The 23,587-nt window shown below is 35.5% G+C and overlaps 1 protein-coding gene across 1 annotated transcript; it reads left to right on the forward strand.

Moving 5' to 3' along the window:
* Positions 1-15,310: 15,310 nt before the first annotated feature.
* Positions 15,311-22,051, forward strand: LOC127701618 (uncharacterized). The gene is made up of 4 exons (XM_052205593.1): positions 15,311-15,824; positions 16,611-16,686; positions 19,123-19,184; positions 21,033-22,051. Exons 1-4 carry the CDS (start codon positions 15,737-15,739, stop codon positions 21,779-21,781), a joined length of 975 nt encoding a protein of 324 aa, XP_052061553.1. The 5' UTR covers positions 15,311-15,736; the 3' UTR covers positions 21,782-22,051.
* Positions 22,052-23,587: the final 1,536 nt, after the last annotated feature.

Raw genomic sequence — 23,587 nt, forward strand, 5'->3', positions numbered from 1 at the left:
AAATGAAAGTTGGGACCCTTAGGCATGCTTGACTAAAAAATCCAGGTGGGGTATAGCACGGATTTTTTTTAAAATTGGTCCAAAGTTGGGGTCCGACCCCCTACCCCACCCTAACTTTAAAAGTTAATAAAAAATTTCCTACGGCAATACTTTTTTCCACACTAGGTGCAAATGAAAGTTGGGACCCTTAGGCATGCTTGACTAAAAAATCCAGGTGGGGTATAGCACGGATTTTTTTTAAAATTGGTCCAAAGTTGGGGTCCGACCCCCTACCCCACCCTAACTTTAAAAGTTAATAAAAAATTTCCTACGGCAATACTTTTTTCCACACTAGGTGCAAATGAAAGTTGGGACCCTTAGGCATGCTTGACTAAAAAATCCAGGTGGGGTATAGCACGGATTTTTTTTAAAATTGGTCCAAAGTTGGGGTCCGACCCCCTACCCCACCCTAACTTTAAAAGTTAATAAAAAATTTCCTACGGCAATACTTTTTTCCACACTAGGTGCAAATGAAAGTTGGGACCCTTAGGCATGCTTGACTAAAAAATCCAGGTGGGGTATAGCACGGATTTTTTTTAAAATTGGTCCAAAGTTGGGGTCCGACCCCCTACCCCACCCTAACTTTAAAAGTTAATAAAAAATTTCCTACGGCAATACTTTTTTCCACACTAGGTGCAAATGAAAGTTGGGACCCTTAGGCATGCTTGACTAAAAAATCCAGGTGGGGTATAGCACGGATTTTTTTTAAAATTGGTCCAAAGTTGGGGTCCGACCCCCTACCCCACCCTAACTTTAAAAGTTAATAAAAAATTTCCTACGGCAATACTTTTTTCCACACTAGGTGCAAATGAAAGTTGGGACCCTTAGGCATGCTTGACTAAAACATCCAGGTGGGGTATAGCACGGATTTTTTTTAAAATTGGTCCAAAGTTGGGGTCCGACCCCCTACCCCACCCTAACTTTAAAAGTTAATAAAAAATTTCCTACGGCAATACTTTTTTCCACACTAGGTGCAAATGAAAGTTGGGACCCTTAGGCATGCTTGACTAAAAAATCCAGGTGGGGTATAGCACGGATTTTTTTTAAAATTGGTCCAAAGTTGGGGTCCGACCCCCTACCCCACCCTAACTTTAAAAGTTAATAAAAAATTTCCTACGGCAATACTTTTTTCCACACTAGGTGCAAATGAAAGTTGGGACCCTTAGGCATGCTTGACTAAAAAATCCAGGTGGGGTATAGCACGGATTTTTTTTAAAATTGGTCCAAAGTTGGGGTCCGACCCCCTACCCCACCCTAACTTTAAAAGTTAATAAAAAATTTCCTACGGCAATACTTTTTTCCACACTAGGTGCAAATGAAAGTTGGGACCCTTAGGCATGCTTGACTAAAAAATCCAGGTGGGGTATAGCACGGATTTTTTTTAAAATTGGTCCAAAGTTGGGGTCCGACCCCCTACCCCACCCTAACTTTAAAAGTTAATAAAAAATTTCCTACGGCAATACTTTTTTCCACACTAGGTGCAAATGAAAGTTGGGACCCTTAGGCATGCTTGACTAAAAAATCCAGGTGGGGTATAGCACGGATTTTTTTTAAAATTGGTCCAAAGTTGGGGTCCGACCCCCTACCCCACCCTAACTTTAAAAGTTAATAAAAAATTTCCTACGGCAATACTTTTTTCCACACTAGGTGCAAATGAAAGTTGGGACCCTTAGGCATGCTTGACTAAAAAATCCAGGTGGGGTATAGCACGGATTTTTTTTAAAATTGGTCCAAAGTTGGGGTCCGACCCCCTACCCCACCCTAACTTTAAAAGTTAATAAAAAATTTCCTACGGCAATACTTTTTTCCACACTAGGTGCAAATGAAAGTTGGGACCCTTAGGCATGCTTGACTAAAAAATCCAGGTGGGGTATAGCACGGATTTTTTTTAAAATTGGTCCAAAGTTGGGGTCCGACCCCCTACCCCACCCTAACTTTAAAAGTTAATAAAAAATTTCCTACGGCAATAATTTTTTCCACACTAGGTGCAAATGAAAGTTGGGACCCTTAGGCATGCTTGACTAAAAAATCCAGGTGGGGTATAGCACGGATTTTTTTTAAAATTGGTCCAAAGTTGGGGTCCGACCCCCTACCCCACCCTAACTTTAAAAGTTAATAAAAAATTTCCTACGGCAATACTTTTTTCCACACTAGGTGCAAATGAAAGTTGGGACCCTTAGGCATGCTTGACTAAAAAATCCAGGTGGGGTATAGCACGGATTTTTTTTAAAATTGGTCCAAAGTTGGGGTCCGACCCCCTACCCCACCCTAACTTTAAAAGTTAATAAAAAATTTCCTACGGCAATACTTTTTTCCACACTAGGTGCAAATGAAAGTTGGGACCCTTAGGCATGCTTGACTAAAAAATCCAGGTGGGGTATAGCACGGATTTTTTTTAAAATTGGTCCAAAGTTGGGGTCCGACCCCCTACCCCACCCTAACTTTAAAAGTTAATAAAAAATTTCCTACGGCAATACTTTTTTCCACACTAGGTGCAAATGAAAGTTGGGACCCTTAGGCATGCTTGACTAAAAAATCCAGGTGGGGTATAGCACGGATTTTTTTAAAAATTGGTCCAAAGTTGGGGTCCGACCCCCTACCCCACCCTAACTTTAAAAGTTAATAAAAAATTTCCTACGGCAATACTTTTTTCCACACTAGGTGCAAATGAAAGTTGGGACCCTTAGGCATGCTTGACTAAAAAATCCAGGTGGGGTATAGCACGGATTTTTTTTAAAATTGGTCCAAAGTTGGGGTCCGACCCCCTACCCCACCCTAACTTTAAAAGTTAATAAAAAATTTCCTACGGCAATACTTTTTTCCACACTAGGTGCAAATGAAAGTTGGGACCCTTAGGCATGCTTGACTAAAAAATCCAGGTGGGGTATAGCACGGATTTTTTTTAAAATTGGTCCAAAGTTGGGGTCCGACCCCCTACCCCACCCTAACTTTAAAAGTTAATAAAAAATTTCCTACGGCAATACTTTTTTCCACACTAGGTGCAAATGAAAGTTGGGACCCTTAGGCATGCTTGACTAAAAAATCCAGGTGGGGTATAGCACGGATTTTTTTTAAAATTGGTCCAAAGTTGGGGTCCGACCCCCTACCCCACCCTAACTTTAAAAGTTAATAAAAAATTTCCTACGGCAATACTTTTTTCCACACTAGGTGCAAATGAAAGTTGGGACCCTTAGGCATGCTTGACTAAAAAATCCAGGTGGGGTATAGCACGGATTTTTTTTAAAATTGGTCCAAAGTTGGGGTCCGACCCCCTACCCCACCCTAACTTTAAAAGTTAATAAAAAATTTCCTACGGCAATACTTTTTTCCACACTAGGTGCAAATGAAAGTTGGGACCCTTAGGCATGCTTGACTAAAAAATCCAGGTGGGGTATAGCACGGATTTTTTTTAAAATTGGTCCAAAGTTGGGGTCCGACCCCCTACCCCACCCTAACTTTAAAAGTTAATAAAAAATTTCCTACGGCAATACTTTTTTCCACACTAGGTGCAAATGAAAGTTGGGACCCTTAGGCATGCTTGACTAAAAAATCCAGGTGGGGTATAGCACGGATTTTTTTTAAAATTGGTCCAAAGTTGGGGTCCGACCCCCTACCCCACCCTAACTTTAAAAGTTAATAAAAAATTTCCTACGGCAATACTTTTTTCCACACTAGGTGCAAATGAAAGTTGGGACCCTTAGGCATGCTTGACTAAAAAATCCAGGTGGGGTATAGCACGGATTTTTTTTAAAATTGGTCCAAAGTTGGGGTCCGACCCCCTACCCCACCCTAACTTTAAAAGTTAATAAAAAATTTCCTACGGCAATACTTTTTTCCACACTAGGTGCAAATGAAAGTTGGGACCCTTAGGCATGCTTGACTAAAAAATCCAGGTGGGGTATAGCACGGATTTTTTTTAAAATTGGTCCAAAGTTGGGGTCCGACCCCCTACCCCACCCTAACTTTAAAAGTTAATAAAAAATTTCCTACGGCAATACTTTTTTCCACACTAGGTGCAAATGAAAGTTGGGACCCTTAGGCATGCTTGACTAAAAAATCCAGGTGGGGTATAGCACGGATTTTTTTTAAAATTGGTCCAAAGTTGGGGTCCGACCCCCTACCCCACCCTAACTTTAAAAGTTAATAAAAAATTTCCTACGGCAATACTTTTTTCCACACTAGGTGCAAATGAAAGTTGGGACCCTTAGGCATGCTTGACTAAAAAATCCAGGTGGGGTATAGCACGGATTTTTTTTAAAATTGGTCCAAAGTTGGGGTCCGACCCCCTACCCCACCCTAACTTTAAAAGTTAATAAAAAATTTCCTACGGCAATACTTTTTTCCACACTAGGTGCAAATGAAAGTTGGGACCCTTAGGCATGCTTGACTAAAAAATCCAGGTGGGGTATAGCACGGATTTTTTTTAAAATTGGTCCAAAGTTGGGGTCCGACCCCCTACCCCACCCTAACTTTAAAAGTTAATAAAAAATTTCCTACGGCAATACTTTTTTCCACACTAGGTGCAAATGAAAGTTGGGACCCTTAGGCATGCTTGACTAAAAAATCCAGGTGGGGTATAGCACGGATTTTTTTTAAAATTGGTCCAAAGTTGGGGTCCGACCCCCTACCCCACCCTAACTTTAAAAGTTAATAAAAAATTTCCTACGGCAATACTTTTTTCCACACTAGGTGCAAATGAAAGTTGGGACCCTTAGGCATGCTTGACTAAAAAATCCAGGTGGGGTATAGCACGGATTTTTTTTAAAATTGGTCCAAAGTTGGGGTCCGACCCCCTACCCCACCCTAACTTTAAAAGTTAATAAAAAATTTCCTACGGCAATACTTTTTTCCACACTAGGTGCAAATGAAAGTTGGGACCCTTAGGCATGCTTGACTAAAAAATCCAGGTGGGGTATAGCACGGATTTTTTTTAAAATTGGTCCAAAGTTGGGGTCCGACCCCCTACCCCACCCTAACTTTAAAAGTTAATAAAAAATTTCCTACGGCAATACTTTTTTCCACACTAGGTGCAAATGAAAGTTGGGACCCTTAGGCATGCTTGACTAAAAAATCCAGGTGGGGTATAGCACGGATTTTTTTTAAAATTGGTCCAAAGTTGGGGTCCGACCCCCTACCCCACCCTAACTTTAAAAGTTAATAAAAAATTTCCTACGGCAATACTTTTTTCCACACTAGGTGCAAATGAAAGTTGGGACCCTTAGGCATGCTTGACTAAAAAATCCAGGTGGGGTATAGCACGGATTTTTTTTAAAATTGGTCCAAAGTTGGGGTCCGACCCCCTACCCCACCCTAACTTTAAAAGTTAATAAAAAATTTCCTACGGCAATACTTTTTTCCACACTAGGTGCAAATGAAAGTTGGGACCCTTAGGCATGCTTGACTAAAAAATCCAGGTGGGGTATAGCACGGATTTTTTTTAAAATTGGTCCAAAGTTGGGGTCCGACCCCCTACCCCACCCTAACTTTAAAAGTTAATAAAAAATTTCCTACGGCAATACTTTTTTCCACACTAGGTGCAAATGAAAGTTGGGACCCTTAGGCATGCTTGACTAAAAAATCCAGGTGGGGTATAGCACGGATTTTTTTTAAAATTGGTCCAAAGTTGGGGTCCGACCCCCTACCCCACCCTAACTTTAAAAGTTAATAAAAAATTTCCTACGGCAATACTTTTTTCCACACTAGGTGCAAATGAAAGTTGGGACCCTTAGGCATGCTTGACTAAAAAATCCAGGTGGGGTATAGCACGGATTTTTTTAAAAATTGGTCCAAAGTTGGGGTCCGACCCCCTACCCCACCCTAACTTTAAAAGTTAATAAAAAATTTCCTACGGCAATACTTTTTTCCACACTAGGTGCAAATGAAAGTTGGGACCCTTAGGCATGCTTGACTAAAAAATCCAGGTGGGGTATAGCACGGATTTTTTTTAAAATTGGTCCAAAGTTGGGGTCCGACCCCCTACCCCACCCTAACTTTAAAAGTTAATAAAAAATTTCCTACGGCAATACTTTTTTCCACACTAGGTGCAAATGAAAGTTGGGACCCTTAGGCATGCTTGACTAAAAAATCCAGGTGGGGTATAGCACGGATTTTTTTTAAAATTGGTCCAAAGTTGGGGTCCGACCCCCTACCCCACCCTAACTTTAAAAGTTAATAAAAAATTTCCTACGGCAATACTTTTTTCCACACTAGGTGCAAATGAAAGTTGGGACCCTTAGGCATGCTTGACTAAAAAATCCAGGTGGGGTATAGCACGGATTTTTTTTAAAATTGGTCCAAAGTTGGGGTCCGACCCCCTACCCCACCCTAACTTTAAAAGTTAATAAAAAATTTCCTACGGCAATACTTTTTTCCACACTAGGTGCAAATGAAAGTTGGGACCCTTAGGCATGCTTGACTAAAAAATCCAGGTGGGGTATAGCACGGATTTTTTTTAAAATTGGTCCAAAGTTGGGGTCCGACCCCCTACCCCACCCTAACTTTAAAAGTTAATAAAAAATTTCCTACGGCAATACTTTTTTCCACACTAGGTGCAAATGAAAGTTGGGACCCTTAGGCATGCTTGACTAAAAAATCCAGGTGGGGTATAGCACGGATTTTTTTTAAAATTGGTCCAAAGTTGGGGTCCGACCCCCTACCCCACCCTAACTTTAAAAGTTAATAAAAAATTTCCTACGGCAATACTTTTTTCCACACTAGGTGCAAATGAAAGTTGGGACCCTTAGGCATGCTTGACTAAAAAATCCAGGTGGGGTATAGCACGGATTTTTTTTAAAATTGGTCCAAAGTTGGGGTCCGACCCCCTACCCCACCCTAACTTTAAAAGTTAATAAAAAATTTCCTACGGCAATACTTTTTTCCACACTAGGTGCAAATGAAAGTTGGGACCCTTAGGCATGCTTGACTAAAAAATCCAGGTGGGGTATAGCACGGATTTTTTTTAAAATTGGTCCAAAGTTGGGGTCCGACCCCCTACCCCACCCTAACTTTAAAAGTTAATAAAAAATTTCCTACGGCAATACTTTTTTCCACACTAGGTGCAAATGAAAGTTGGGACCCTTAGGCATGCTTGACTAAAAAATCCAGGTGGGGTATAGCACGGATTTTTTTTAAAATTGGTCCAAAGTTGGGGTCCGACCCCCTACCCCACCCTAACTTTAAAAGTTAATAAAAAATTTCCTACGGCAATACTTTTTTCCACACTAGGTGCAAATGAAAGTTGGGACCCTTAGGCATGCTTGACTAAAAAATCCAGGTGGGGTATAGCACGGATTTTTTTTAAAATTGGTCCAAAGTTGGGGTCCGACCCCCTACCCCACCCTAACTTTAAAAGTTAATAAAAAATTTCCTACGGCAATACTTTTTTCCACACTAGGTGCAAATGAAAGTTGGGACCCTTAGGCATGCTTGACTAAAAAATCCAGGTGGGGTATAGCACGGATTTTTTTTAAAATTGGTCCAAAGTTGGGGTCCGACCCCCTACCCCACCCTAACTTTAAAAGTTAATAAAAAATTTCCTACGGCAATACTTTTTTCCACACTAGGTGCAAATGAAAGTTGGGACCCTTAGGCATGCTTGACTAAAAAATCCAGGTGGGGTATAGCACGGATTTTTTTTAAAATTGGTCCAAAGTTGGGGTCCGACCCCCTACCCCACCCTAACTTTAAAAGTTAATAAAAAATTTCCTACGGCAATACTTTTTTCCACACTAGGTGCAAATGAAAGTTGGGACCCTTAGGCATGCTTGACTAAAAAATCCAGGTGGGGTATAGCACGGATTTTTTTTAAAATTGGTCCAAAGTTGGGGTCCGACCCCCTACCCCACCCTAACTTTAAAAGTTAATAAAAAATTTCCTACGGCAATACTTTTTTCCACACTAGGTGCAAATGAAAGTTGGGACCCTTAGGCATGCTTGACTAAAAAATCCAGGTGGGGTATAGCACGGATTTTTTTTAATATTGGTAAATTAGCTAATTAGTACTATCCCTGCACACCATACTTTGATTACTAAAAATAAACCCTGCGTGCCATCAAAACTGCGCGAAACCCATTGCTATAGTAAGAGAATGATTCGCTAAAACAGATTGGGCTAACATGAAAGTATTAAAGTACGAACGCAACTATGAATTCTTGTAGCGTAGAAATATTGTTACTTTTTAGGAACTATTTTACGGAAAGCTATTTCACACAATATCGAACAAAAATTTTCTGATGGAAAAGTAAGAAAATTTGGCCAATATTTAAATAATTTCATTTTGTCAGTGTTGACAGTTGAAGTCTTAAAGCGTGCAGCACGATGTTGAAAGCACATAATACTGTTTTTAAAATATTGAACAGGAAATGAAATTTCAAAATTCATTGAATTATGTTTTCGACTGCTAAATTCAAGTTAAAACATGTATTGTTGTGGTTATATAAAACAAAAACGTTTTAGTAAGTTTGAATCTTATGCAACTTTTGGGTTTATAGACATATCTGAAAACTGGCTGCTAGCGGAGTGGCTGCTAGCGAGTGGCTGCTAGCTTGAGTCTAGCACTATGTACTGGCTTCCGAAGCTACACAAATCACCTTACAAATATAGATTTATTTCGTCTTCAAGTCATTGTTCCACTACTAAATTGTCTATTCTACTTACTAGACGTACACTTGGTACAATCAAAAACCTGATAATAAATTGTTCAAATAAGGCATTTGAAAATAGTGGAATTAACTACTTTTGGAGTGTCAAAAACTCGTTAGAAGTACTTGATAAATTGCATGCATACATTGGTGATTTTGAATCTGTTAAAAGTTTTGATTTTTCTACCCTATATACCACTTTGCCTCATATTCTTATTAAGAAAAAATTCACACACCTAATTAAATAGGCATTTAAAAAGTCGGAATGCGAATACCTATGTTCAAACTCTTTTAGGTCATTTTTTAGTAGCAACCAACAAAAGAGCTATGTGAATTGGACATGCGTTGATACTATATCTGCCCTTGAATTTTTACTTGATAACATTTTTGTTCGCTTTGGAGATTTCGTATATCGTCAAGTTATCGGAATTCCAATGGGGACTAACTGTGCACCACTTATTGCGGACCTGTTTTTGTATTGTTATGAGTTACAATTTATGACTAAAATCAGCAAAGACCCATCGAAACAACATCTGATACAAAAATGTAACAATACTTTTAGATATTTGGATGATATATTGGCTCTCAATAATGACGACTTCAGTATGTATACTAAAGAAATTTATCCTGTTGAACTTACTTTAAATAAAGCTAATACTAACAATGACCACTGTCCTTTCCTCGATCTTGATATCTATATCATTAACGGGAAGCTTAATACAAAAATTTATGATAAAAGAGATGATTTTTCATTTCCTATCGTTAATTATCCATTTTAGATGGTGACGTTCCCTTGTCACCATCTTATGGTGTTTATATATCTCAACTTGTACGATTCGCTCGTGTATGTAACAACGTATTAGATTTTAGCCAGAGAAATTTATGTATTACTGAAAAATTATTACACCAGGGTTTTCGATATCATAAACTAGTCAAAGCATTTACTAAATTTTATCATCGGTATAAGGACATCATTCGTAAATATAACTCAACATGCAGACATCTTATACGTTCGGGTATTTCACATCCAATCTTTTATGGTAATATTCTTTACAAAGCACAAAAATGTCAGTATTCACCTCAAAAGCTAACAAAACCTTTAAACAGACTTATTAAGAAGGGATATAGTTACGATACTGTTGTCAGGTCATTAAAGATTGCATATTTTGGCTTTAATATTGATTCACTTATAGGGTCTTTGCATCGGAATTAAACATATTTATTCTAAAACCAGTTGTTGGCATGACACGGGTTATTTTCTTCTCATATATTTTATGATGGTATAATACTAAACCCCTAACAGGAGGGATTGCGCCTGATATTCATATAATGAAGACATAATCTTTCAATCAGTTTAATTGAGGTCTGGAGCTGGCATGTCAGTAACTGCTAGTAGTCTGTTATTTATGTATTATTGTCATTTTGTTTATTTTCTTCTGTTTCCTATTCTGACATCGGACTCGGACGAATCTTAAACTGAGTTTTACTGTGCGTACTGTTGTACGTTTGTTTTTTCTACATTGGCTAGAGGTATAGGGGGAGGGTTGAGATCTCAAAAAACATGTTTAACATGTTTAACCCCGCCGCATTTTTGCGCCTGTCCCAATTCAGGAGCTTCTGGCCTTTGTTAGTCTTGTATCTTTTTTAATTTTAGTTTCTTGTGTATAATTTGGAGTTTAGTATGACGTCCATTATCACTGAACTAGTATACATATTTGTTTAGGGGCCAGCTGAAGGACGCCTCCGGGTGCGGGAGTTTCTCGCTGCATTGAAGACCCATTGGTGGCCTTCGGCTGTTGTCTGCTTATTTGGTCGGGTTGTTGTCTCTTTGACACATTCCCCATTTCCATTCTCAATTTTATTCAACCCGCGCTCGCGCGTTTTTTTTTCTAGTAGTTTAAGAAGAGTAGCAATAACAATGTTTTTGGGAATGGGGGAGATAACTCTTATAAGGTCAATGGTACGCGTTGGTGCCCCTACCACAAGAAAGATTTTATTAACCCGATACCTGGTACATGTACCAAAGATCATTTTGATACATCGCGTACTTTTTTTGACTTTTGACTTTGAAATTTGGCAGAGGAAAAAGAATAATAATAATAATAATAATAATAAAAATAATAATAATACACAGACGAAATACAGTAAGGTCTTTCCATTAAGAAAGGAAAGACCTTAATAAGTTCACATAGCCGAAATTGTCAACTGATTACTTTTAGGAGCCTGAAAGATGATATTTTTCCATTTTTCAGTATTTGCCCAATCTATAATAGATAGTTAGAAACAGTAAAAAGCAAACCTGTTCAGCATAATACGATCTACAAATTCGTCACCATAGTTGAACTGTCAACTATACAAATTTGTGTACATTGGATGTGAGTATGAATTGGCATTACAACAAGGCAGCATACGTACCCATCAGAAAGTTGTTATAAAGTTGGTCTTTTTTAAACTTGAAGGGAGTGTAATACTCTATCTATACTAAAGCAATTTGACACCATTATTTTATACATGCTGTACATCCAAAACGGAGTCTCGGGGATTAAGGAAATTGACATTACTCTACCAGATCTTTTAGTTTTATATTACAGGACACATGCCAAGATACAATGTAAACAAGAACCAACTACAGGAAATTGAATGTGAGCCTGATTACTTCATGCCAGTTCAATTTCCATCCAACAGATACAGAGACAATGGTGTAGAGCATTGTACATATAAAAAGGACAGATGTAATTTCGAAGGAGTGAAAATATGTTCCAATGGTAGCACGACAGATGACAGAACTTGCTACTGTGATTATACAAACCATTACATTCCTGAACTACCAAACCAGGGTGCTTGTTTTAATAGTAGAGACAACATATGCCAGCAGTCGTCAATGTGTACTGCGTTTCACTACCGTAATTTGTATTCTTATTATCAAGAAGTTCTTTATTAAATAATTTAAGGTAAATTCAATGTTCTATTTTGTATTGTGGACAGTTTTTCTAGATCTGTTCGTCATTTATCTGTTGCTGTGGTGTTTTCTGTCTCTCTAATTTATTGATTTTAATTATTCTCTTTGTATTTTTTCTTTTTTAATCCTTTTATAATAATATGTTATCCCATAGTCAATACCTATTTTGTAAAATCTATCTTTGGATAAATATCATAGTCAACGATGTATTCCTCAGCAATACAAGGCAGACGAGTAAAATAATATAACAAAATTAACCTAGAAAACAAATAGGAAACCATAGGCAGGTTAATTTGATTTTCATATAAGAAAAAGAGGATGTAGTATGATTGTCAATGTCAACTGGCCTCCAGATAACAAATGACGTAGAAGTTAGCAACTGTAGGTCAACGTGACTGTTCTAAGTAAATGATTCTGGAATTGCAATGCGTTTATTATAGACTGTGCTTATGCCATTTACAGCTTGTGTGTATGCATTATTTGTACATGTTAGAGTGTACGTAGATACGTACATACGTAAACAAAAGGTAAAGAGGCGATAGATACATTGTTAACAACAAAACTATCCACAGAAGACCAAATTCCTAACACCATGCTTACCTCATGGCCATCAATTATGCGCAAGGACATCAGTTACTTAGGGAAGGCTTACGAAGAACCAAACATTTCAAACAAACAACTGATTTCAACGAATTACACTTAAATAAATTGACACGAATACAACTGCGCTCAAGAAAAGAACGGAATGATCGAGATATATAATGGTAACAATAACCTCAATCAGTATTAAAAAAAAATGATAAAGGTTTCAATTTTAGAGCTGAAGTTCCTCCATTATAAAAACAGTCACTGTATACATAATACAGAAGCAGTACAGTAAGTCTTAGTGTTTAAGTAGAGAAACCCAATAACGGTATAATCATTACATTATACTCAAATCGTTAATTAATAACCGAGTCAATTGATAAGGCTTCACTATGGCCACAGAAATCAACAATTATCAAAATATCCATTTCTTTTTAAAAAATTTAAAAAAATACAAAAAACAGATTTTCCCACAGCCTGGTATGAGAATAAAATAAAATAAGTACATGCTGTAGTCAAGTTTGATGATTCCAGTCACTTATAGTCCAAGGTAGTCATCTGCATATTTTTATTTTAAAAGTTTATAAAATTTGATGAATCCATTAGTATTAAGCAAACAGGCTGTTCAAAGATGATGTATTCAAAATGTTCAACCAATTTTTAATAAATCCCATAGATTATATATTTCTCAGTCGGTAATAGGTCAATCTTTTACAGAATACAATTTCTCAGTCGGTAATAGGTCAATCTTTTACAGAATACAATTTCTCAGTCGGTAATAGGTCAATCTTTTACAGAACACATCCAAACCAAAAACTAATAAATCACAATAATGTTTTTAAAAAAAAAGGCGTAAGATACCGAAGACAAACGGTCAACTCCATGGCAAAAAAGAAAACACTTCAAAAAGACAAACAACAGTATACTAAACACATCGCAGAAAACTATTACTGAGCAACACGACCCCCATTTGGTATCTTTCGCCTCTCTTTTAGTTATGTTATTACTTGTAATTCCAAGGTCCAAATAATGCTCCCTGTCATATCTCCTGCTTAGCTGATCGTTTAAATTATATCATTTACTTTTTTGAAGATTGTAGCAAAAAACGTATTTTTCATATCGTTATTTATTGACAATAACTAATGTAAGTAGTGTAACATGTGTACTGACGTGCTATTCAAATGTAAATTGTGTTTTGCTTGTCAATTTGCCATTTCAAGTTTCTCTCTATATCTATTATAATTTTGAAAATGATAGCTGATATGCACAATTTGATAAAAAAAAAAGACATTCAAGGGTATTCTTACCCAACATAGTTTGTCCATTTTTTTCTGAAAAGTTTCGGGTAGATAGATTCGAACCTGATAATCATTTAATGTAGTTCACCTTAATCTCACTATTTCATTTTTGAGATACAATTTATAAAAAAACGACTTTAACAACGTTGGTCATATTTGTTCTCGAAAGAAATCAAAATGACGGATACTATTTTTTAAAGTAAACAAACAGCACAGTAGATATAGCGTCCGGATGGGATCGTATTTTGTCGAGTGATTTGATCGGGGTTTTTTTCGAGTATGATCACGTTTTTTCGTGAATATGTAAACAACAGACTTCTATATTTTTGTTAAAACGTATAATAAATGTCCGAACCTAATATACTAGATCAAACAAGGTAGTATTAGTGATAAAAGTTATATCAACTCTGCATTATTTTGTTAAATATAAGTTTAGTTAACGTTTAGCCTTACAAAGCCAACATATAAAATAAAACTGTTTTTTATACACAAACCAATATAAATGTCAAAGGAAATACAAATATGGAATCTATATATCTTTTGATATACAAAAGTCTAAATTGAATACAACGTTCAAACCTATGATTGCGTTGGATAAAAACCGCATTTTTATACGTGTTCATGCAAAACAAATTTCTTGATAGAGGGGTCTAAATACATCACAAACAACATTTTCCAAAAGACCAAAAAAGTGAAAAAGTATATTTCAACAAAACGCATTTAACTAACAGGTCGAACAACAGATGTTCTTAAACCCTGCTGACTGCCATTGGCGATTGCCAAATAAACGGATCACAAGATGTTACAAAATGGATCTTTTAAAATTAAAAAATTTAATACCAAACAGAAAACAATAAACTTGCGGAAAAGATGGTATACCGCAAACAAAAGGTGCAAAAATTAGTACACCATATCCGGATTTCGACATTTAATGTCTCTTCGGTGATGTTAGGTATCGAAACGGTATTTGGAAGGCCATATAATTTACCTCAATTTAGGATAGACTCTGAATTTTGAAGAGTCGAAATATTCGAAATAGGATGAACGGATCATATAAACCCGAAGGAAAATATAAAACAAGCCCAACAGACACTTTACAAAAAAAATCGTTATTGTATTGAGAAGGACATTTTTCAAATTGATGTGCCTAAAAATGGGAAATATGAATTGCTGTCTATACATTGCAATGTCATTCCTGGTGTCGTTCGAAGCACTATGCAATCTATCTTGGCGTGCATAAAAATCATACAAAGTCATATGGAATCAGAAATCTTTTCCTATACTTCCAACACTACCCTTTTAAAGTTCGCAGAATATAGGCGGACACAACATATACTAGCATTGCCAATAGCAAAATGTACGGGGGCGAATTAAGTGTGTGTGTGTTCTATTTTTTCTTGGAGTGGGGGAGCGTGTTTGGTCCAGGCCTCTTTTAGTAGAATATTTATTATTGCATTTTTCTGATTTGTTTACTGCTGTCCCTTAGTTTTTACATGTAAGCCCTATTTTTACAACTCGAACTTATGATATATCTTAATACTGCAAGGTTAAGGTAAAATGTTAACAGAACAGAAAATAAGCATTACATTAAAAAAGGGTTAAATTCGATCCACATAGTAAGATGTTGATGTGACATATTGTGAATATATAATATTGTTTCTGACTTGTGAAATACAAGGAAATTGTTGGTCGTTTGTATTTAAACCGTGTATTAAGTATTCAGAATAAGACAACCAGTCATGAATAAAACTACCATACTTGCGAAATAGCAGTAAATCTGTCTGATCGCATGTAATCCTGATCACGCTAAAACAAACACTTGAAAAAACGTGATCTCAGCCGGACACTATACCTACTATGAACAGGAACATTCACACATAATTTGGTTTAAATTCGTTTAATGGTCTAAGATAAGAAATATTAGCAAATGAGGAACCACCCCAATTAATGGCAATAGATAACTCGGAACTTTTAGTCCATCTATACTTTTTTTGTTTTATGCATAGTAATCTTTTAAGTTTTGATACAAATTGTTGACCTCACATTGACTTTACAATGACATTCCTGCCCTAAAGTGACAAACATTTATATCATTTTATTAATTTATCAATATATCAAATACATTTGAACAGATTGAGGAATTTAGCCCTTTTTTGGCAATCCCGGGCACCAAGCACTATCAGTTTAAACTGTATACATTTTGTACAAAAATAAGAATGTGTGTGTTATTTATTTATTTCCATAGGCCAGTGGTTACTCCTACCAAACAAAACGTATTAGATCAACCGGCCAGCGGTAACTCAGGTATAATATTGATATATGTAATTCAGTAATTCAAAGATAGAGCTTCGGCCATTGTCAAGTGAAAAATGTGTAAATGGAAGAAGACAACTTACACTAAATTTACCTATATATCTGTTAAGTAAAAGTTACATTATGGACGTGTTGATTCATCGAAATGATTTTTACGAGGACGCTCAAACTGCCATACATCCGATAACCAAAGAAAAATAATTTTTCTGTCCAAATAATTTCCAGAGAATGTCTGAAGCAGTGAATTAATCCATTTGTCGGATGCATTTTTATTCATATTGTTATTTGGTATTTACGGATTATTCATTAAGAAGGTTAGAACCTGCATATTTCATATGTGTAGGCTAATTTTTACTCGACATACAAAATAACAAACAGGCGACATGATTGTCAATGAAACAACTTGAATCATTAAAACAGAAAGTCCTCAGCTTAATAAGCAAAGATACAAAACAAAGGGAAACAAAATGAGATTTCCAAAGATTTGCTTTTTAAAGGGAAAGAAGCAACTGATTATAACAAAGTACATACACGCAATTATAGCAAAAGACTTCGTCTGCTGCTGTGTTCGGGACAAATGTTTTAGTTTCCTTCTATATTGAAAATATCATTTAAGTAATGGTAAAGACGTGTGGCGTCAACTAAGTGGCATAATGTGTTCCGAAATATAACGGAATGGATCGAAAATTACATCATCGATATTAGTCTTATGATTTATGTTTTATGTAAATACAATAGAAAATTTGCTTGAACGGAAAAATACATATTTTATTTTAGAGGCCACGTGTCATTGCCCTACAGAAAGTCGTTGCATACAGAAAGATGGAAATATTGCAGATTTCATAACATTGCAGTATGTGTTATTAATGATTGACAAAATTGGCTGTACATTGTGCCTATAAATAATATTTCAAACGAGATATTACAGTTCAATTTGTACTGTGATGTTGTTTTGTATACATGTAGCCCGTAAATTTAGATAATATCCATGTTTACTCATCGATCCTTTAAATAAACTTTATCTGAAAGTTTATCACCACCAGTTTTTGGTCGGGTTCATGTTGCTCAGTCCATAGTTTTTTATGTTGTGTTTTTTGTATTGTTGTTTGTCTTTGGGTCTTTTTTGCCATGGCGTTGTAAGTTTATTTTCGATTAAACAGTTTGAATGTCCTTTTTGGTATCTTTTACCTATCTTATTAATTCAACACCGTAGTAAGATCTTTAAATCATGTTTTTATCTGTACTAACACTTATTTTGATTTAAAACTTGCAAAATAACTAAATACGTTTGGTTATACATATATGAATATTTATGATTCTACTTCCTGTCTATATCATGTGTTAATAGTTTGGCATTGCACTAAGTCATGCTTTTCTATGAGTGCTTCTGGCGTATTAACACTAAATTCATTGGATAAATTCCGACCGAATTTATTGATTAGTTGTAAATGGCTTTGAACTAGTTTTCAAATACTTCGAGTTTTCTTCGAACGACACTTTTTTCTTTCTTTCTGCTCGTTGTTTTAATGCCTCGTGCCAGATTAGCCTAGCAATTTTCAACTGATTATAATCATGTGTTCCTATGTTATACTGATACATCACTATCCAATGTATTGGGAGGGTTGAGCGCTCATTTTTTTTAACTCCGGCACATTTGCTATGTACTTGGCCCAAATTAAATGAGGAGCCTGTAATTGAGAGGTTGTCTTTGGTTGCTGTGTGTCATGTTTATTTTTCATTTATTATCTTGTATTAAAATCGGGAAGTTGGTTTCTCGTTTGAGTGTCTGACATATAGTCAATTCAGGGCCTTTTATAGCTGTCTATACGGTATTGGTTTTGATCACTGTTGAAGGCCGTGTGTTGACCTATGATTGCTTGCTTCAACGCCATTTGCAATCATATGATATAGATTTTTCATTGGCAATCATGACAGTACTGTCCAAGAACATTTTTTTTACAGTTCTAATAGAGATTATTCTGACAGTTCTGAAAAGATAGAATTGATCTTAATACTGTGATGATGTGTCTTTTGTTTTGAAAAACGTCGCAATTTTAAAGGTAAAAATACAAATAAAGTTTGTGTTAAACAGATATTTGCTGTCTTATTGCACTGCTCACAAATAATAACATCATAACAGTTTTTAATCATGATACATGAATGTCCCTTTGCTATCTTTTGCCTCTCTCATATAGCTTTGGTGTTTGTTAGCGTTTGTACTGTTTGATCCTGTAGTATTGTGTTTACTACTATTATTTCTTTATTTGTCTTTGATCTTTGTGGCATGATTTGTCTGGTTTTTTTCGACTAATTGTTTTTGATCGTTCCTTTGGTTTCGATCTCCCTTTTTAAGCGAGTTGCGCAATGTACAAATACCGGTTATACAATTGTGAGGTTTCAGTAGGTACCAACCTTATTTGTGCAATCAATTCCTTCCCATAGTTTTCAACCCTGATCTCGCATTCTTCATAGAAAGATGACACATCCACAGAAGTTGTACACCTTCTACTGTGGAATTATTTGAGGAAATTTTCATTTTTTGGAAGATTATGGAGAAAAGTCTTTTTCTTCAACAAAATTTATAAAAGATGCAAATTCTTGAATATTCACAAAAGTCTTGTATACACTTTGAAGTTTTGAACCTGTCGTTATGATATTCAGTGGGGAATTTTTACTATTTCTTCAGACTTAGTCATGTTTTCGTAAATTGTCTCAAGACGTTTCCAATGGTGTTGTTAACTCCTACAGTTTTCAACCCAGATCTATGAGACATGTTTACAGAAACTTTGCAAACTTATATAATACTTGTCGCTCTTATTATTGTTTTCCCCCCTCCCCAAACATTCTTAACATTTTAATGCGCATAAATGTGCATGCAAATGAATTACCTGTTAAATAATTCATATTGAAATAGCTTCCTTATCGTTAGATATTTGTATGCACCCCCCCCCCCCCCCCCCCCCCAACCTTTTTTTTTTTTTTTTTACAATGCAAAGGGGGCATTAAGTGGAACTTTGACCATCCGTTCTTCTGTCTTTTCGTTTTTCCGTCTTCCTTACTTCCGTCTTTTCGTTTTTCCATCCTTCAATGCCATTTTTTCGTTTGAAAAGCAAGCTTGAACGGGGGCATTCATGTTCTCAGACACATTCTTTTATTTTCATTTGCATATGTCATTATAGGAAAATAATAATTTTGCAATTACATGATAAATATCAGCGTTTGTCTTTCTATCAAATAATAATATTTTCAATATATGCTTCACAATATAATAGCTGGTTTTTTTTCTTAGATCAGAGGTAACATCGACTACATTGCAGGACGTATCAGATAAAATAAACATCGGAATTTCAGGTATTGGTATTCATAATTCAAAGTAGGGCGCTTTGGTAATTGGGAGGTTTGACAAATATAAAATTGTTATTAATTACTGTATGAAATTATCATTTCAATGTCAGCGTTCTCAAGATTCTAATTGGTGGAGATGTCATTTACGTGGATGTTGAGAGATCAGAAGTTGATTATCTGTATTCAAGAACTTATTGATGGTTTTAGTAATACCATAAACATTTCTTATATACGTATGGATAAGTCGTTTATACTAAACACATTTAGGTTCTTTTAACATGGTAACATATTCACTCGGAGTTCGGTATTTTTTTTTTTATTTTACCATAGATGTCTGCTTTGGCACTACTTTGTCGACAATATTTGGTTTTCACTGCTGTTGAACTTCATTATTGATTTAACATTCAACTGGTTTCAATCGAGTACTACTGACAGCTGCATGACTACTGATGAGTCATGTGTAGACGAAACAGGCTTCTTGCGTGCAATAATATAAGCATGGTATCTTTGATAAATTTTTACGTATATCATTCTGGAAAATATTTTTTTTCTATCTAAATACAGAACTTATTTTTTCTTCAGTTTATGATATGTTATTAACACGTAAAGAACTAAATGATTTTTTTCCTTACAAAAGTTTGTTTCGTAAACAGACGTTCGATATTGTATTCGATATATTGCTTATATATATCAATAACTTCTTAGTGACAAGTAAAAATATATAACATTTATCAATCTTTCAATTTCAAGACGAGTTGTCACATTTGATTAGCATTTTCTTTTTTTCTTTTTTCTTTTTGAAAATACATATTTGGCGTTAGAACATGTAGAAAATGCTCATCAAATTTGGCAACTCGTCTTGAAGTTGATAGTGGTCTACAAACTAAAGATATCAATCCCCTCCTAAAGGAATCATTTGAAATCTGAAAGATATTAAATGCAAAATATGTATACATATGTCAAAGATATTATCCCTCAGGAGACGAATGATTCTGAAAAGATGTCTTCAACCAAAACTTTTAAGCAAGTCCTAAACCTCTGAAACATGTATTTTAAGTAGGAATTTCTAATCACGATAAAAAACCTTATAAAAATAATATTGAAAACCCACGTGCACAACATAAACTTTTTCTCTAAAAGGATCCCAAAAAAGATACTGGTACCGAGTTTTACTTATCACATTCAAACTTTGAATTTAGCAAACTTATTACGAACATTGGAATATGTGAGCATACTATATTAATCTTGAACCTGAATTGGGTAGATATAAAAAAAAATACCTCGAAATCTCAGACTGTAATGTTTGCTCTATTAGAGATATAGATGGTAAATTTCATTTTTTCTTCCATTGAGAAAGAAATAAAAACGAAAGAAACAGCTACATTTCTGAAATTGTTTCTTAAAATACCGACTTTATAAGTTTTACCTATAAAAAACCTACAATATATACATTTGCAATCCAAAACATTTTCAACAGGTTCAAAGTCTAAGGTTCCTTTTTAAAACCGTCAATGGAACTGAGGACAAGGGACTCTTGATTAACTTATTGTTTTCAAATTTGTTGTATATATGCTTTTATTTGTATTTTGTGTCTCACAAGCTGTACTTATATGCCTAAAACTATAAAGACTATAGCATACATTTATAAAAAAATCTGCTTACCATTAAAACAATTAGGTGTGAAACTATGACTTCCCTACAAACGCCTGTCAAGTAAACAACTTGTATAATGTGTCTGCTGCAAATTTAAAAACAACGCTATCATTTTCAAATTTATTAGGTAATTAAAAGTAAATAGCATAATTTAAACTGATCGGCTTAACTGGTGTTTTTAATCTTTTCTTCTATTTACAGGAGATAACAACAAAATTAACATTGAGCGGTTAATTCTGATTGTCTCGTTAAGTTTGTGTGCAATTCAGTTTTCAGTTATATGTTATTGTTTAGCTGTAAAGAAACTTGTGGAGAGGAAGAACACAATACGCGCTGTAAGCTTTCATGGCCAATCAAATACCAGTTATCCTGTTGGTACAGGAGATCATTACGAAGAAATCGACATAGAATTGGAAATAAGCAGTAATATCATTACCCACAATACACCAGTGAGAAGAAGCCCAATACAAATAGAATCGATGCGAGATTCACCAGGTCATATGATACCCATAACACAAGACAGAAGTATCAAAGGTACAATAGCAGAGGCACTTGGAGATTATACAGTCTCAGCTGATGAAAATTCTTCTTCAGATGGGAACAGGAGCAGTAATGACTTAAATTATGAATCAGGATACTTAAATCCGTATCAACCACTTCAAACAAATGAGTCAAATACAGCAGAGCACCCATACAATGAAACAACAAATGACAAATTGTCAAGGAAAAGTGTTGATGTTAAATCGGGTCAATCGACAGCTTCTTATATTTGTCCATTATACGACCATTCTCACAGGGAAATAACTACAGACGAAACTGCAACGAAGATGCCTTATACCGATATCATTGAAAGGTCAAATGAACCTGAATTCTACCAATCTCTTGATCGTAGAACTTCACCATCGCATAAACACCCATCTCTAGACATAAAACAAGACGAAAGCTCTTAAACAAACCCTTGATAATTATGGATCCGATGATATAAATTCTTGCTAAATAGTGGATTATTTTATTGCACCGGACATACAGAGTTTAGAATATAAAAGGCAACTCAAATTTGATCAAAGCTTAAATTGCTTCACGATTTGAAATATATATATTTTACGAATTCAAAACTTTTTAACAGGCGGTATTGAAATTTAATAGTATTTTTAATACTTAGCTCTTGTGATTGCGAAAGTGCCGTAAAATGTTGCAAATTGTTGGTTTAAAAATCAAACAGTGAGACGTTAGAATGTTTTAAAACAATTGCTACAAATATTGTACAGATTATTAAAACATTTGACTTTTCTTCACTTTACACAAGTATTCCCCATTCCAAACTCAAAAACAAATTGAAAGAGTTGGTATGGGTTTGTTTCATAAAAAATAATGGCAAACGTAGATACAAGTACCTTGTCTTAGGAAGGGATAAATCCAACTTTGTAAAAAATCACTCTGATTCAAACAAAAAATTCTCTTAAACTGACATTTTCAAGATGCTTGATTTCTTGATTGTCAACATATTTGTTACATTTGGAGGACGTGTTTTTCAACAAACAAGCGGCATCCCCATGGGAAAAAACTGTGCCCTTCTTTTTGCCGACTTGGTCCTTTATTCTTATGAGGCTGACTTCATACAGGAACTTCTTAGGAAGAAAAAAAAAAAGAAGTTAGCAGCATCCTTTAACTTTATGTTCCGCTATATTGTTGATGTTCTCTCACTAAATAATTCAAAATTTGGTGACTATGCTGAACGCATCTTTCCCATCGTACTTGAGATAAAAGATACAACAGATACAGTTAAGTCTGCCTCATATCTTGACTCACATCTAGAAATTGACAATGAGGGTCGGTTGAAAAGAAAACTTTTAGACAAAAGAGATGATATCAGCTTCTTACTTATGAACTTTCTTTTTCTATGTAGCAACATTCCAGCAACGCCTGCATACGGAGTATATATCTCCCAATTGATGCGATATTCCCGGGCTTTTATTTCTAATATGATTTTTTTATAGAGGGTTGCTGCTCACTAGGAAGCTATTAAACCAAGAGTTATAATGGTGAAGTTGAAATCATCCCTTCGTAAATTGTACGGACGCCATCACGAGTTGGTTGACCGTTATGGAAAATCCGTTTCGCAGATGATAGCGGAAATGTTCCTAATGTCGTAACTACAATCCCGTCCCCTTTTCACGAATGTGACCGACCGGGTTTGTACTAACATGAGCAACACGACGGGTGTCACATGTGGAGCAGGATCTGCCTACCCTTCCGGAGCACCTGGGATCACCCCCAGTTTTTGGTGGGGTTCGTGTTGCTTAGTCTTTAGTTTTCTATGTTGTGTTCTGTTTACTTTTGTTTGTATTTTTCTTTTTTAGCCATGGTGTTGTCAGTTTATTTTCGACTTATGAGTTTGAATGTCCCTCTGGTATCTTTCGCCCCTCTTTTACACTTTATCATTCCGAAAAGGTATTAAAACACAAAAAATAAGAGCTTGAACATGTTGGTCACTTTTGTTTTGTACTTAAATATCATTTTTTAGTTGGGGTTCGTGTTGCTCAGTCTTTAGTTTTCTGTGTTGTGTTTGTGTACAGTAACTGTCCGTTTGTCTTTTATCTTGAAAATCATAAAAGACACATACAATTATATTGCAAGATCTGTATATCCTCTTATTCCTCCAAAATTATCATACGCGTTTTTATAGAATAACTATAGCTTTATTGACGATGTTTGATAAATTTTAGCTTTAACATATTACTGATTAACTATAGTAT

This window comes from Mytilus californianus, unplaced genomic scaffold, assembly GCF_021869535.1.
Source record: "Mytilus californianus isolate M0D057914Y unplaced genomic scaffold, xbMytCali1.0.p SCAF_5, whole genome shotgun sequence".
In the NCBI taxonomy this organism is placed as follows: Eukaryota; Metazoa; Mollusca; class Bivalvia; order Mytilida; family Mytilidae; genus Mytilus; species Mytilus californianus.